This window comes from Ochotona curzoniae, unplaced genomic scaffold (genome assembly GCF_017591425.1).
Source record: "Ochotona curzoniae isolate NIBS_2020 unplaced genomic scaffold, NIBS_Ocur_1.0 scaffold_3890, whole genome shotgun sequence".
In the NCBI taxonomy this organism is placed as follows: domain Eukaryota; kingdom Metazoa; phylum Chordata; class Mammalia; order Lagomorpha; family Ochotonidae; genus Ochotona; species Ochotona curzoniae.
The window spans coordinates 23,724,047-23,741,508 of NW_024467115.1; the positions used below are offsets into that span (position 1 = coordinate 23,724,047).

The following is a 17,462-nucleotide window of genomic DNA, read 5'->3' on the forward strand; positions in this document are numbered from 1 at the left end:
CTGAGTCACCTTAAGTCAGTAACTAAACTGACAGCCCCTAGAATATTCCTCAAGAAACCAAGGTTTTACTGAGATTTAAAGGTTAAAAAATACAGTCAGATATCCAGTAGTTTCTGGTTTGTTTTTCTTTCCACTGGACTCCCATATTCTATGGAAAAATAAATTCCCCCAAATACAATTTGATTACATTCATTTGCTGAATGTTAGATGCAATCTAGTTGAACCTTTTCAATTTATTAGTGAAGAATGTGTAATCTGGGGCCCAGCACCATGGCTCAGGGGCTAAATGCTCACCTTGAACGCAACAGGATCCCATGTGGGTGTCGCTGGTTTGTGTCCCTGCTGCTCCACTTTCCACGCAGCTCCCTGCTTGTGGCCTGAAAGCAGTAGAGGACGGCTCAAAGCTTTGAGACCCACATGGGAGACCAGAAGATGCTCCTGGTTCCTGACTTAGGATCAGCTCAGCTCTGGCATATGGCGGTTGCAGCCACTTGGGGATTGAACCAGGAGGCAGAAGATCATCCCATGCCTCCTTCTCTCTGTAAATCTGTCTTTCTAATATAAATAAGTGAATCTTAATCATATATATGTATATATTTATATAAAATCCTAAGAAGTCAGTATTACTGCACTCTTGTTTCAAATCCCAGCTGATCTACATCTGATCCAGCTTCCTTGAAAAGGAATATGTGTCTTGAAAAGCAGCAGAAAATGGCCCATGTCCTTGGACTCCTGCACCCATGTGGCACACCCAGAAGAAACCTCTTTCTCACAGCATTGGTGTTTCCCCTCTACTCTTGGGGTTATCCTGTGCCTTTGCCTCACCCCTGTATTTCTATGGCTTTAACAGCTTCACAACCAAAGATGAACTGGGGAAGGCAGCACCTCAGCTACTCACCCCTGGACTGATGGGAGACCCTTCAGAGTCCTTCAGTGCCCCTGAGGATGAGAGCCCACGGGAGTACCAGGCCAACGACTCGGACTCAGATGGACCCATCTTGTACACTGATGATGATGATGAGGAAGAGGACGGGGATGAGGATGGCAGTGGAGAAAGTAAGGCTGCTTTCACAGGGTGGGGACTGGGGGGAGGAGTGGGCAGTGATGGAAGCAAGTGCCTTGCCCCAGGAGCAAAGGCCTGTTGCCAGTTGGAGACATGGGTGTCCTGGAGTCGAATGTTTGGAGACAGGCCCTTCTAAGGATGATGTCACAGGACCGGTCCAGCCTTCCCTTCTGTGCTGGTGCAGAGAAGCAGTACATTCTAGGCAGAGGGATCTTTTTCAGAATAACAAGAAGTTGTTCTCAGAGGAAGAGCCTCGGTGCAGGCCTCCTTGGCTTGCTGCTGGAAGGCATTTAGAATGGGACTCTCTCTTTTAGCACAGTTGAAGGGGAGGGAAAAATCAATCAAAAATGGCAAGTACCATATATAGAATTAAAAACAAAGACTGGTTCCCAATAAGTGAGACAGCATGCCTTCCATAAGAAGCGATGCTAAAGTGGGGAGATCTCACTGCACGTGGATAACTCAGGGAACTGGACTGTGCTGGATTTTACGAAACTTCCTGAGCAGGATGACCTGCAGGACTGAACTGATAGAATATGAACAGCAATATAAAAGGACTGTCATAGTCCTTAATCAGCAGTTTGTTCAATTCCTTGTAATCTGCACAGAGCAGGGAAAAAATGTTATCCATCTGATATTAACTATCATCTGTTGAGACTTTAGGGATTCTTGCACCACTGGGGGTTAAGATATTGTTCTGCAGCATGGGGTCTTTGCCAGTGCGGTGTCAGAGTGAAGGAGAAGGCAAGACAGGGATTAACTGTGCAATATAAGTCAAGGGATTGACTTGTAAAGCTTGAAAACCAAAAGGCATTGTGCAACCAGTGATTTCCATCATCCACCATCTCAGCAAAAACAAGCTGCAAAACTCACTTTGCAAATGATGAGCTGATACTTCCAAGTTTTTCATGGTGTCCCAATCTTCATCTTCAAACTAAAAAAACAAAAAAACAAAAAATCTTCAGTCTTTTTCAAAATGAACTCCATCCAACTGAAAGGCCTTTTCCTCTTAGGTTAATTAAGTTGTTTCTCTTGCATGAGGATGAAGAATTTAATCTGAGCTCTGTATAAGTTAATGCCACGTGTTACCCAACTACCACTACCTAGGAGCTGCTTTCTCTCCATTTCTGCCCTTTTTAAATCCTCAGGTGCTTTGGCAAGTAAAATACGACGAAGGGATACTCTTGCTATCAAACTTGGCAACAGACCATCCAAGAAGGAGCTAGAGGATAAAAACATCTTGCAGCGCACATCGGAGGAAGAGAGGCAGGAAATTCGGCAGCAGATTGGAACCAAGCTAGTCAGGTAATTGCTGAGATGTTTGCCTAGCACTACCTGTTCCATGCTTTTCTTCCTCTAGAAGATTCCTTACTTTGGCCCAGCACTGCCTATTTCTTGCATTTCTTGCTCTCAAGATTCCTATCCCAAACTAAGTTCCATGTGTATGGGCACAACTGGCTCACATGATCTTTCAAAGTTTGTCTTGAATGGTGAGCCACTGAACCAATGACCTTGCTGTTCCAGTTAGCCAATGGCTCTGAGGTTCCCAACACCTACCTTAAGGAGTCAACAAGCCATTTTACCATGGACCAGTTAGTAAATATTTTGAGCCTTACTAGCCAACAATTTCTGTTGCAGCTTGTTGGATATGATGGGACAGCATGCAAGCAGGTGTAAACAGTATATGAACAAAGGAGGGTGGCAGTATGCCAATAAAAAGTAGCAGGCTAGACTTGGCTCAAAGAGCACAATTTGCCCAAATCCCAACTACATTTATAATCTCCCAAGCAATCCTGTGACTCCATCAAGGTTTGCTCTGTGGGCCTTGAGACTGTGGAAATGTTCCTTGTCAGCTCCATCAAGTCAGGTAATCATACGCCTTATACAAAGTTGCCCTCTTAACTTCAGATAAATGGGTCACCTTACATCTCTTCCTGCCAAAAGCCATTCCTTAGGATTTCTGCTTTTGCTATTCATAACTTTGGAACCTCACAATGAAAGTGAATTTTCATTCATGCTGAAGCTCTCATTTTTGATCAGCAGTTTTCAGTACATTTAAGCATCAGTAACTCTGCAGACTTCTGCTCTTCGTACATATCAAGCGAAGTGCATACTTAGCAGAAGGAAACAGCCTGGATTTAGATGAGGCGGCAGTGGCTGTCCTTGCTTGGAAATGAGGGGTCTGCCCAACTTTGGCATAGCTGCAGGGTTGGCACAGGGCTTTGCCTCTCTGCACCGTCTCCGCAGGGAGAATGGCCCCTGTGAGACTGAGACCACATGGTGAGATTTGAAGGCTGGTTTCACCGATGGCCACTGTGACATCTGGGTGAAGGGAAAACTCTGCCTAAAGGACAGGCTAGGAAAAGGCTCTGGGGGTCTCTCTGAGACTCCCACCGCTGGAAGAAGTTCAAGAAGAGTTTGCCAATGACCATTTTTTTTAAACTCTGGTATTCTCACTGCAGCCCTAAACTTTGACCATTTCCTAACTTGAGCAACTAAAGTGATTAACAGTATGGAGCCGAGAGGATCTTACAAGTCAAACTTGTAATCTTACCAAGTAAAAACAGGGCTCTCTCTGGGGCCCAGAAAGATTACGGAAATTTTTCAAGGACGTGCAGTTCCGTAGTAGCAGAACCAAGGTTAGAATTTCGGTTCCTGGGCTCTCTGCCCAATCTTCTCTCGTGCATATGGTCTTCTATTTTGTACTTTGTGTGCTAAGTTTTTTGGATTGTTTTATTGTCCTTGCTTATTGTTACAGTGAGTAAGAACGTGCAAAAGAAAAATATGTAAAAGAATGCAAAATAAGATGAATCCCTTAAAAACAAAGAACATCATCATTTTATTACAGTAAAGGGTTAAAAAGTAAAGTTTTATACCTATGTCCCAATAAAAGTTGAGCTGGCATTAAATAAAATTTCATGTTCCTTTGTTTAAAATCCTATACTAATCAGTAGCAGGGTTTTTTTTAGACAGTACTAGATATTTTAGTATGTAGAGATATCCTAAATTCAGTTTTTTATTGAACAGAGATAAACAATTTTGTACTAAAATTTTAGTCACAATTATTTTTAGTGAAAAATATAAAACATGAAAAATACTATTGATATACCCAACTGTGTACTACAAAGCTTTGAAAAATTATAAAAAATTGCTACACATTCACTCCAGGTTTAGAGATGTATGATCCATCTATAGCAATCAGTATATTTATATGATAATGATACTCAGCAAGAAAACAGAACAGAAAAACAGGAAATTGTACTTAATAAAACAGTGACGATGTATTCGTTTTCCCATCTGTGAAATGGGAGTTATCTGCTGCCTTGCAAATTGGTTTTAGGATTCAGGACAACATAAGTTCAGCATCTAGCACAGGACCTGGAATCTTAAAAGTCTGATAAATGATAGCTTTTGGCTATTGGCAAAGAACCACAGCCTGAATTCTCATCTCCAGGAGTGAACACACACTTTCAAGGTACTTCTAAACTCATTGGTAGGATCTCAGTATCGTGACGAGGAGAAAAAGGCATTCCAGAGGAAGAGAAGTCCAACAGAAAAAGAAAGATGATGGAGATGATAGAGAGTCCAATATGTTGGAACTGCAGATACGGGGCTAGGACACACGGATATGTGGGTGGCATGGAATGTGGCTAGAATAGGCAGAGATGTTCACCGAGGTTTTTTGTGAACTCAAGTGCTTAAACTAAGTTCAGAGTAGCTGTGATAAAGATTAAACTTCAACAGTGTTTTTAATGAGATATGTGAAGTGTTAATTTCAATTCCTCATCTCATTTTTGTCTAGGCATAAATACTTAGAATGTATGACATCTGACTTTTTTTTTTTTAAAAAAAAGATTTATTTAGTTTTATTGGAAAGGCAGATACACAGAGAGGAGGAGAGACAGAGAGGAAGCTCTTCTGTCCAATAGTTCACTCCCCAAGAGGCCGCAACGGCTGGAGCTGAGCTGATCCGAATCCAGGAGCCAAGAGCCTCTTCCAGGTCTCCCACATGGGTGCAGGGTCCCAAAGCTTTGTGCTGTCCTCAACTGCTTTCCCAGGCCACAGGCAGGGAGCTGGATGGGAAGCAGGGCTGCTGGGATTAGAACTGGCACCCATATGGGATCCTGGCACATTCAAGGAGAGGACTTAAGCCGCTATGCTATCACGCTGAGCCCACATCTGACTTTTAATATTATGTTTCATATACATTTGTTGTACCTTTTCAGGCTACATCCAAAGGAAATGTTTCTCTTCTATTCACAACAAATTTGGCACATAAACATGACCAAGAGGAAGGTTATAAAGGGCTATTAGGACATATAGATCTCATGTCAGATATACAGCATCTAATTCCAAAAGAGCCTGGGTTTTCTTGAGAGTAGATGGGAAGAGCCTATAGATCCCAAGGCAAGTTTGGCTGCAGTATGTTCACTTAGGGTCCCCACAGCAGTGGGTCACTTACTTTGCTTACTGTACAGTACCGAATCTCTCTGAGTTGGCATGGCCTCCAGAGCAACAGCCTGCTTTAAACACTAATAATATGCACATTAACTGAGCTTTTACGGTGGAGGCCAAAAAGCACAGGGGTTCAACGAAGGTGTGATTATTTCCGTTTCACATGGCAGTCAGGAGGAGGGGACCATCCAGTGTGGTTGAGCAACGGGTCCGTTGTCTCTCTTTCTCTCCCTTCCTCTGGGTGTCCCCATCTGCTTGAGCAGCGCTCGCTCCCACCACCAAGGTTAAGTTCTAATCTGTGGAAGAAGGGAAGAAGTGAACACACAAGCAGACATTATAAGGATAAAAAGTGGAAGTTACAAATGTCAGTCTTTTCTATGCGTTGTCCAAACACAGTCACATCAGCATATGCAGCTGTTGGGGAGGCAGAAGGCTGTTGCCAGACACCTCACTGCAAGTCGGGCAGTTCTGTTTCTGCAGGGAGGAGGAACAGTGGAGAAGGGGAGAGTTAACACTCCCAACCACCATCCGTGATCTCCAAAGTAATACAAAGGAGGCGTTTATTTTGCAATTTTTATTTCTGATTTTTTAAATTGCTTTGTTTGTTCTTCTATTTTGTTATCTCCAGCTAAAGGGTCCTTGCTTGTAACTTGCACTGTGTCCTTTTTCTTCATAGGAGACTCAGCCAGAGACCCACAACTGAAGAATTAGAACAAAGAAATATATTAAAACGTGAGTATTCCATGTTGTTCAAAGGTTCCTTTATAAACATTAATAAAATGCTTCTAAGCATGATCTGTTTCTCAGTAGGAAACCATAATATATTAATTTACTCACAACTGGCTGAAATGGCTCATTTATAAGACAATTATGTACAGTTATTCATATGCATAAAAAAATCTCTTGAATTGGTTTTTTTCACTTCAAATCTTCAAATCTGATATCTACCAGACTAGATTCACAGAACAATTGGTAGAAAAGGTGAAATATGCTCCGTGTCTTCTTCCTTCCAAATGTTAAGCAGGAGAAAATGGCATTGTCTTCTTGCAAAGAAATGTCAAAGCAAAGCCAGAGAATCCACAAAGATATAAATCAAAATTTCTTTTTTACTATTATTAATAATACAGTTGGTTACTTGGCTTAACAGATGACTCCATTTAAAACAAAACTATGGGAAAAGGGAATTTTTCAGTCTATTTCATTTTCCTTTGTTGTGATAACTCTGCTTCCTTCTTAAAGTGTTCATCATTTCTCAGCACCTAAGGAGTTCCATGCTCTTTCTCCTGCTTTATGTTCTCATTCTCTTTTCCCTCTGTACTTTGGCGATTTGACTGGCCACTGCAGCAGTTTTTATTGGCATCTCTGGGCTAAAGGCTGAGGTTAGCAGAAAGGCAGTCCATCATACGCTTGTATGTCAGTGTGACCACCAACTGCAGTGAGTTCAGAAAGAGAAACTTCAAGCAAAACTTAGCTGGTATTTTATATATTATTAATCTAGCTTCATAAGCACATTTTACTATATGAAAAACCAAAGAACAGGGTGGAAAGAATTTCTGGCGCTACTATTATGGTAAAGAGCCATTCACATGTGGAAAACCTTCTCAACCAGTTGAATTGGCCTGCTGGATGCCCATCTGAGCTGCTCTCCTTCCTGCTTGTTTTTACTCAAATAACCCAGGAAAGCAGACTTAACACTGAGGGCAGCAGCATCCTCACCTCTCGGATCTTTATGCTTGCCATGCATTTTTTTCTTACTGCTTTGTGAATATAACTTCAGTCGAACCTGAGAACCAAAGTGACTGTCAGTGTACAGACAAGTTTGTTTGGAGAAGGAAAAGTCAAGACCTGGAGAGAAGGAAAAAATTGTGTTTTCACTTTTTTCAGGAAGGAGGAAAGCAACCGCTAATTTCAATAGAAAAAAAAAAAACCTTTTTTTAAAGGTTCATTGCTTTCAATAATAAGTTCTGAAGAAAGTTATGGAAATAAATTTTAAGGAAGCTCAAATATAATCCATTAAGTCCCAAAGAGTTTTAAGTCCTATTGGGCTCTGGTGCAATACCTAGAAAAATATAGCTGAGCATGCTCTGGGTAATTCTTTCCTGCTCCTGTGAGACAAATAGTGCCAAACCACACTGAGTTTGGTTGTTTGAGGAACTGCTTCGTGGATCCATAAATTTATCACACATTGATCTTAAGTGCTCTGTTGGCTTCTAGACCCCCTGATTTCCTGGAGGTTTGGGAAGGAGTGAAACACCAAAGTCAACTTTAGATTTCACTCCAGCCCTTTTTTCATTTCCTTCTAAGTAGTAAGTACATCTAAGAATATTTATTCTGGAAACAAAGGGCCTGTTTCCAGTCTGGCTAGGCTGATAACTAGCTTGTGATCTCCTGACACAGTATTGTATAGCCAGAGGAAGCCAGGAGAGCCGGGGGAGGTTTTAGAGCAATGTTCCCAGGCTTTGTGCAGGGCAAGCGAAGGGAACTAAGTGGCTTCACGACCTCTTTTGCCTCTGAGTTCTTCCAGGTAGCTTGCTGTCCTGAGTATTTTTGTGTATTTCATTTCCAGCTTTTGTTCAAAAGCAACAGAATAATCTCTTCAGAGAAAAGTGTATGTGTGCCCTGATGTGGTTTTGAAGTAACTAGGTCATCTTTTTCTGGACCAATTAGGAGACAAATTAACAGTGTAAAACATTGAGGAGTTCTCACAACAGAGCCCATCACTAACTGAACAGATGTGAATGAGATGGTACAACTGTTGGCAGCTTTCAGTGGACACCGTAGGACAAATTTTGCTGGCTGGAGTTATTCCCCTTATTACTCCTCACTTGAGTTCTTTCCCAGCTATTTGGGTGACACTAGAGACAGCATGAATGTTCAGTTAAATTTAATTATACATTTAGAATTAGTTCCTTAAAAAGCATAAAATCGAAACATTTGTTTGAAAGTTCAACTTTAACCACCAGGAAAGGTGATGTGTGATGGAATATCTTTTATAGGGCTGGATTTGATAAGACACACACAGCCCACACCCAAGCAGTCTCCAGCCAAGATACATGTCCTCCATTGTTCACAGAGCAATGATGGATTAGGCCATTGGTGTCTGCTTGTATGCTTCCCCAACTTTTAATATGAAAAAAATGTTTGAATCTATAGGAAAACTGGAGGAATTTTGCAATACTCATTTATCTATCATCTGTATTCTATTAATGTCTTTATCACATATCTATTTGTTGATCCAGTTTATTTTTTAGGCGTTTCAAAGTAGTTTATAACTGCATTTTCATTTGCTAAAATAGCTACATGAAAATGTATAAAAACAGCAAAAGAGAAAAAAGCCACAAAAGTAACTTAACTTATTTGGAAGCCATTTATCTGAATTGATGCCTCCAGAATATCATACTATAGTTTTGTGGTATTTCTAGCATTTCTTTCTTCTTCTTTCCAGTCATCCACTCCATGGTCTAGGCAACACTCACCAGCCAGGCAGGTTTCCCACAGTACCTCTTGCCTGTATCTTAGCGCATGCATTGTTTGGGAGTGTATAGGAAACGTTTCCTGTGGCTGTACTGAAACATTACCCCTCTCTGCTCTGATGGGTGTTGCTGAGAGCAGGACTGTCAATGAGCTCTCTCGCTTTCTTCACACATTCCGCTCCAGTCTGCCCACAGTGACCAGAAAGTTTTCCTGCCACTTGATAAGGAATCAAAAGTGAAATAGACATGCTAAATCTTTGAATTTACAATATTGATTGTAATGTTTAACCTTGAGGTTGTCCGAGCTTTTCTAATGATTATTCAATAAAACTCAGAGGAAAAGCCATGTCAGCTTCCCTCCACCTCTCACCCTCTTCCTCTAACTTCTGTTGATGTTTTGAACATGGGAAGTATAAGGAAATCAGTTCCCGATGCCAAAAAAGAGTCCCCAGATAGTAAAATCCTGTTTACTTAACTCATAGCTGCAGCTGGCCTTTCTTTTTCTAACAAGGAGGCTGTTACCTCATTGTACAATATGCTTAATAAGGCAGAATTGTCTCATATTCCCTTAAAGGAGGTGACAGTTTTCATTTTTTTATGAAAATTGGAACATTGTTGGTTTTGGATGTATTAAATGGCCATTGTTTTTGTCTTTTGGAAAAAAAAATCTTTAAAAATACAGCATGATCACTGCATAGGCAGAACTGAATATTTATTAATAATATCAAAGCCCTCACCTTGTAGAGCTTTGGTGTGAATCACACCCACACAGTTTGGCATATATGTCTTATGTACTCACAATCAGGGTGCTTTCTCCACTGACAACCCAGTGCTTTATCTAGCTTACAAGTAACTGATTGAATCTAAATATGTATTGTAAAGATATGAAAAGGTAGATATTTTGTGACTCAGAAAAATGTATACTATTATATCCCAATGTAATGCTCACAGGCACTTAATGAAAGGGTGTGAAGCAGGTGTTTCTGACTTTACGGGTTATTTGAATTCGTGTCCACTCGTCTAAAGAGACTGATCATTCTCTTTCCTCTGAATGAAGGCTAATATTTCAGAAGAATGTAGGAACTTCCCCATGCAGAAAAGGAAAATTGATAGAGAATTTAATCTGTCAACAAGGAAATATAGGTGTTACAAGTATGTCATACTAGCATCTTATTCTATTTCAGATTATCTTAGGGGCAAGAAGTCTTTGAACTAAAAGCAGATCGAATTATCTTTTCCTAGGAAAGAATTTTGATTTTGCCTTGACTTGATTGAACCTGTAGAATGTGAGTTTCCTTGAGTTGACATTGTGTTAGCAGTTTCTGAAAGATAATCTTCCATTAGTGTTGCCTTCAAGGACTAGACTCTGTGCTCATGTACCAGAATAAAGACGGACTACATGAAACCACCACGAGACATTCTCAGAGAAGCAACTCATAAACCTGGAGGGCTGTTGGCTTCATTCAAAATTCTGAACGTTATTTTTCTTTAATCCCACCTGTTGGGCAGCATTAAATTGTGCTATGTGGTAGAACGCTAGAGAAAGAGACTTCAGAAAGTTAAAATCACAAGAAAATAAATAATTTCTACCCGCAGTGTAGCATAAGCCCATTTGGAACATTCTGGTGTCTGAGTGAAGCCTAAGGAGATGCTTAGATTCTGCGTCTATGGAAACTGAGGAAGACAAATCAAGTATTTTGGTTGGATTTGAATGGAAATTAGCAGCTCAGACAGGCATTGCATGGTTCTAATTTGCTCTTTTAATAGGTCTCAGATTTTCACATGAAGGCCAGATCCAGAAGTAAGCTTTTATCTGAGTCCGGGTAAAATTGTGTAGATGAACCCTTGAGTTGATCAGCATTACAAGTATGAAGCACTCTTGTGTTTTTTGCAGACTGGAGCAAGAACTCAGGATGCAAAAAGATTTAGAATGAGTGAAGGAAAAAAAATCATACACAAATTATCTTTCTACAAAATCTTTTGGCAGCTTCTCTGAGATGTTGGTGGAGTACTTGATCAGTTTCTCTTAGACTCTGATATTTGTGCCTGATATGTTCTTCTGATTATAAAATTATCTTGAGTAACCAAATCACCCTGTGTGTCCCTCCTTAATAAGCAGAAAAGAATGAAGAGGAAGAGCAAGAAGCAAAAATGGAACTTAAACGCAGACTCAGCCGAAAGGTGATGACACATTTATGACTGTTAACGTACTTGTGTATTTTCAGATGTGTATTGCTTTTTTAAAAATACAAGCTGCATGTAAATGTCATATTTAGGACTAATTATTCCTATGAATCTACTAAATAATCATTGACAATAAAATCTGTGTAGTGCATTTTTAATTGTGAAAAGTTAGCAATCAAAGTTTTTTGAGTTGCATTGTCGGGTTTTGAAATTTTTAAAGCTGCAAAAATAAATAAATAAATAAAATGACACAGAAGTCTTCCATTCAGAGACAGCCATCATTAGCATTTTGGTGAATATATTTCCATTTTTGAAAATTGTTTAAAAAATGCTTGCACTTTACCTTTAGTTCTAAAAACATAAGATAAATATTTTGGTACCAGTGAATATTTGCCACTGTTCCATCTGAGAGCTAGGGGAATAATTTATTAAGTGAGCTTGATCATCCAGCCTTCTGGTTACAGCCCTACTGAAATTGACAAATGGTTTACCTCCAAAACTCAGACAACTATTTCCACTTATTTTTAAAAATATAAAACTGAATCCAACACTATCATTTTTTTCTATGAAAACATAATAACAGTCTTTGGAAAATTAAGCCCTTTTTGGAGCTTATATTTGTATTATAAATTCTTGCAATAATTCTTCAGCTATACCTTTCATGCTTAGAAAAGGACAGAGTGACTAAAATATGACATTGTAGTGAAGTGGGCAGCCTGGCCCACATTTTTGTGGGCTGGCTGGGGAGATCAGAGCAGAAGCGTTTTAAGGCGGGTTCAGGAAATACTCCATTTCCATGGAAAAGTTATAGGGACTGTATTTGGAAAGATTTTTGGTTTTCAGGGAAAAAAGATCCTAATTCATTTCTTGTTTTCTCAAAGTTCCTAAATGTCAAGTAATGATGAAGCTGAACGTTTCTGTAGTCTCTGTGTCTGAGATGGCTCTGCTGGCAGACAGCAGCCCTTGAACTTCCAGCTGCCCCTCTCATCACTCAGGTCTCCCTCCTCACAAACACAGAGTCTTTTTTCAATCCAGTTGGGTCCTTCCACATTGAAGCAACAATACCTGCCCTTCTCCCTTCCTCCAACTTGATCACACTGAACCGAGCTCCCTACCATAGATGCAAGTCAGCTTCTAACACTGAGAGCTCTTCAATGACTGACCTCTTCCTGAGGGGCAAGACTGAATGAAGAATTTCTGGCCTGTGTAGCCATTGGTTAGCTGCCTTCTGGCTGGTCCTCAGGAACAAGTGTTTCTCTTATGTCCCTACCTCCACCTGCCATCCAAATGGACAGCAGTTAGGAGAACAACAAACCACATGTATTATTCCCTCCTCTCTCCATTGCCTACTAGAGCTCTCTGAAGACAGATGGAGCTGTAATAGGCAGAAAGGCTTAGGGTCTGGACATTCTGAGAATCCATAAATGTCTTTGATCTCAGAACTCTGACTTAATTCAACCTCGAAAAGTGAAGCTCTGGGAAGGGACTACCCTTGACTGCAGAGTACACATATAGTGTATTATTTTTGAGACTATGAAAATATGGAATATCCCCCAAAAGGGATAGTCTAGTTCTATCCGGAGGACTGATGAGCAACAAACAATACTGAAAGTTAATTCTGCAGGTTGAGTGGAGATCAGGATCTATCCAGTAATGCTGTGATTTTTTTTTTTCTGAAGACGTAGATTTTATGTAACAACAGCAAAGGCTTTTATTCTCATCTTCAGTTATTTCATGGCCTTTGTGCTAATTATTCGACCACAAGAGCAGCCCTCCTGTATGCAGGTGACCTAGCATGGTGCCTGTGGCCCTGCATGCTCCTGTGTCAAGGATGACAGACAGCCTGCGCCTCAGTGCCAGGCAAGTCAAAGCGAGCAGCAAAATGCAGCAGACTGCCCAAGACTGTGACCTATCTAACAAGGATTATTTTTATAGTCTCAAAAATTAGGGCACACTGCTTTCGAGTTCTCATTACAAATCCCCAAGATGCGGCTGCCTTTTTTATGGATTCCTGAAAGTGACCCTGTTTAACCATAACTTTGGAGAGTTCTGTGTAGCAAACTTGCCACCGTGAGGCAGTCCATGGCTTACTGATCTCTGCCTTTCTCTCCTGTCTTCTGCAGCTCAGCCTGAGACCTACAGTCGCAGAGCTCCAGGCTCGAAGGATCCTGCGGTTTAATGAGTATGTAGAAGTCACAGATTCTCCTGACTACGACCGCCGAGCAGACAAACCCTGGGCCAGGTTAACACCTGCAGACAAGGCAAGAATCCCAGTAGCTGTGACATCAGTTGGGATGCTTTCTAAAAGCTCCACTATACCACTCATTCTCCACTTAGTCATCCTACAAGATTGGATCTTACCACATATTCCTGGATCTTACCACATATTCCAATATGCTGACTCATGTGACGTGTGTCACTTTAAATGATACAGTTAGTGATACCAATGTGGTTGCTTTACTGAAATCTCAGAAAAGATGCTTCTTAGTTACCCTGTATTCTGCCTGCATTCAAATCTAGATGAGGAAGGCCTCCCCAGAGCCAAGATTTATCCATACCCTCGTAGAATATAACTTACACAACTCACTATTATTTTAAAGGAGGATGTTAATGGTGAAAAGGATACTCAGATCAAGGATGGCCTGCTTTTTTCAATAAATGGACAGAATAAATATTTTAGGTTTTGTGAACTATAAAATCTTTGCTGCAACTGCTCAGCTATGGCATTTGGCATGAGAGCAGCTGCAAACCATCTATAATTGGAGGAATGTGAATGTGTTCTGACAGTTCTTTACTTCCAAAAACAAGAGTGGGCCTTACTTGTCCTGTGGGCCATGGCTTAGCCACTCCTCTTCTCTACTAGTGCTCACAGTTCAAAAGAAATTCAGTATATAGAGTTCCCTCCGTGTAGAAAAACTGTAATGGTATAAGTACCACGATTCCATTATCCCCAATAACGTGTTCATGTTTGTCTCTGAGCAAAATTTGATATTGAACTAACTCGTCTTAATGCTGAACTACATATTTAGTGATGCCCTGTGTTGAAACTTTTTAATAGGAAATTGAGTCCCCTAAAGCACCCACTGTGTGTCTACTACATAATGAAGGTATTTACTTGGAAATGAATAGCTCATAAGCAAAATGAAAGGAAGGAAGGAAGGAATTGGGAAAATTTTCAGAATCAGAGTAGAAGGGGAAGAGGCTGCAAACTGTCCCCCAGGGATGAAGCACTTAGGAAGAGATGCAGCAGGTTAAGGAGAAGCCCTAGCAGATGGAGAAACGGGGGCTTTGTGGCACGTGTGGATGATGTCCAGGAGAACAGCCATGCATGCTCTTTGTGCACAGCAAGAGGGCATGTTGTATTGGACTGGTGGGTGGGAGTCTGACTGTGGCTGAGCAGATGAGGATCCAGCAGAGTGCTGGGACTGTTGACCCCGGAGTGAAGGGGCATGCTGAGGCGGCCACAGGAGACAGAGGTGGTGATCGTGGCAGCTCTAAGCTCAAGGACATACATTTGGAAAGCATTAAAGGCTACCAAGGGAGTGATATTTCTCCTCAGTTTGTGGGAAATACACAAGCAGTTTTTATGCTATGCGATTCCAGCCAAAAGAGAGTGAAAGGTCGAGTGCACAGGAGAAAAAGAGTAACTGGTGGAACAGGACGTGATTGTGGAGCAACAACGGGTCCACATCAGGTGGAAAGGGCAGAGGAGACCCCTGGGGTTGGAGGGAGCTGACAGATGGTCCCTGGAGGAGGCAGCAATGAAATGCATCTCCAGGGTTGCCACTCGGCCTCTCCTTGTGAATAGTGTTGAGTGATCCTCACATTCCTGTGCAGTGTCCTTGAGTTCTACTTCTGCGAGGTGACAGTCTATTTTCTTTTTAGCTGGCAATTTGGGGCTGATTTAGAAGAGTTCTTCAGGTATTCCAGTTATGTATGTTGCATCTTCTTCCCATTTGGCAACATTTCACTCTGTTTATGGTGTTTTTGATTAAAAAAAAAAAGATTCTTAAATGAATTACAGTCAAATTTATAAGCCTTTTTCTGTGGTTGTCATTTTAGAATTTTTAAAAATTCTTCCTGTACCAAAATCATAAATAGATCATTCTATATTGTCTTCCAAAAATGATTATGTTTCACGTTTGTGTTTGAGTTTTTTTATTTGGCTGGAGTTAGTTGCTTTGGAAAGTATAAGATATGCGTTAGCTTTATTTGGCCATCTGTATTACATTTATTTCTATGTCATTACTGTGGTATTCCTTGATCTGCAATTTCCCTTTCCACAGCTTCCCTTCTTATGTATGGCTTAAAAATATTAAATAGAAAACTCCAGAATTAAAGAACTTGCAGCTTTCACTTGTACACTGTCCTGAGTAGCATGTCTCCAGCTGTCCTGCACCGTCCCACCTGGGAAGTCAGTCTTTTTCCATTGGATCCAAGCTGTATATGCTACCCACCCATTATTTACTTTGTTGCCTTCTGCATTATCAGAATAGCTGTTGTAGCAATATAGTGGGTTGTGTTCAGATAATTCTTGTTTTGTTTTCAGATAATTCTTGTTTTGTTTAACAATAAGGCTAATAAGTGTCCTATTCTTAGTTATTATTAACAGTACCTTTACCTATACCATGATTGTATGGATATAAGAAAAATATAGTACATATAGGGTTCTGTACTGAGATTTCAGGCATTTACTTGGGGTCATAGTCTATTCCCTGACATAAGGACTGCTATATTTCCTTTTTTTTTTTTTATCTGTTCCTCCTAATTTTTGAGCTTCCTTTGTGAATCTTCTTAAGGTAGACTTTCTAGATGATTACTTCTCAGCCATCCTTATTTTCTAATTTAAACACTGAAGTCCAAACATGATCCTGTGTGTCCAATGCTGCCAGTCATGGCTAAACAATATAATCACCTAGGGAGCTTTAGAGATGTGGATATCTGGCTTTGTTCCTCTGAGATCCTATTCTAATTGACCTGGAGTGTAGCCTTAGGGATTGGGGCTTTTAAAGTATGTGGTCAGTAATTATAAATGCCTTGTAGATCCTTGATAACAGTATGTATTCTATATCTTGGGAATGTGTTATTATAAATATGTCTCTAAGGGCAAGCTGGCTAGATGCATTCAGATGTCTGTAGGCTTAGTTGTTTGCTTAATCTCTCAGTTTCTAGATGTGTTTCTGAACTCCTTTCCTTTCAACCTAATCTCTTACCAGTTTTGTTTCTTGTCTTCTGAGGTGTGTTATCAGATATGTGTAAGTTTAGAATAGCTACATTTGTCTGATGAAATCTTTGTTGTTGTGAGTCCATCTCAATAGGTGATTTTTGTTGTAAAGCTTATAGAATCAGCTATTTGATACCACTATTTTTAAGCTGGATTCACATGTCAGTTTATTTTGCATTTACCTCAGTGTTATAAATTCAGTTCGCAAACCTATATGCTAGCTCACTTGTGAGTTCAAGTTCCCAGGTTTGAAATTATCTCCCTCCGCTACCCCTTTACTTATTTATTAAGCACCAACTTGAAAGTTTCTTTACTGTCCTTTGAGGTTGACACTTGTGGCTCCCCCTTAGCCAAGGTTATGCCATGTGGTCCCCACTTTAAAGGTGTAAGAGTAATTGGACACCTTGTTAGTTTTCTGCCTTCTTTTCCATCTCGCAACAGGCAATGAACCTGACTGCTGAAATTCACCATATTTAATCCAGCAAGTGCCTTCAATGTCACAAACAGTTTCAATGCTCACTTTCCTCACTTCTCTGGGTTTCGTTTTCATTTTATTCCTATGTGTCATAGTAGGATTTACTTTCTTAGCAGCTGTTCAACACATTTAAGAAAATTTAAGGTACCACATTTAGCATTATTTCTTTTATTTGAAAAACACAAAGACTAAGAGAAGCAAAGGCAAACTGCCAGAGTTCTTCCAGCCACGGTTAACTGCCTAAATACCTGTGACAGCTGAGGCTGGGCAGAGCACAGCTGCAGGGCTGGGAACTCAATGGGGCCTTTCCCATAGGTGAGAGAGATGAGCCTGCTTGGGCCCTCCCTTGCTATATCCCAGTGTATACATCAGAACGAAGCTGGGATCAACAGTGGAGCTGGGACTCAAGTCTAAGTGATCTGATAGGAGATGTTGGTGTCCCAAGTCATGTCTTAACTGCTTCAGCAAATGTTTTGTTGTTGGGAGGTGAAGCTTGTCTGTCCCTGGTAATAAGTACAGAAGATTGTTTTTTTCAGTTTTGTGTTGAAACCAAAATGGCTTTTTGTGCTGGCCTTCCCCGCGTCGGGG

The 17,462-nt window shown here is 40.6% G+C and overlaps 1 protein-coding gene across 2 annotated transcripts in view; it reads left to right on the forward strand.

The window, feature by feature from the left end:
• The window catches only part of PHACTR2 (phosphatase and actin regulator 2), a 114,774-nt gene that overhangs the window by 76,271 nt on the left and 21,041 nt on the right, over positions 1–17,462 (forward strand). Inside the window, exons 7-11 of one of the 2 annotated variants that reach the window (XM_040965664.1) lie at positions 851–1,056; positions 2,212–2,368; positions 6,195–6,250; positions 11,111–11,172; positions 13,299–13,436. In XM_040965664.1, coding sequence (XP_040821598.1) covers positions 851–1,056; positions 2,212–2,368; positions 6,195–6,250; positions 11,111–11,172; positions 13,299–13,436 — 619 coding nt within the window. Of the gene's footprint in view, positions 1–850; positions 1,057–2,211; positions 2,369–6,194; positions 6,251–11,107; positions 11,173–13,298; positions 13,437–17,462 lie in introns of both variants that reach the window. The other variant, XM_040965665.1, reaches the window with a different exon arrangement.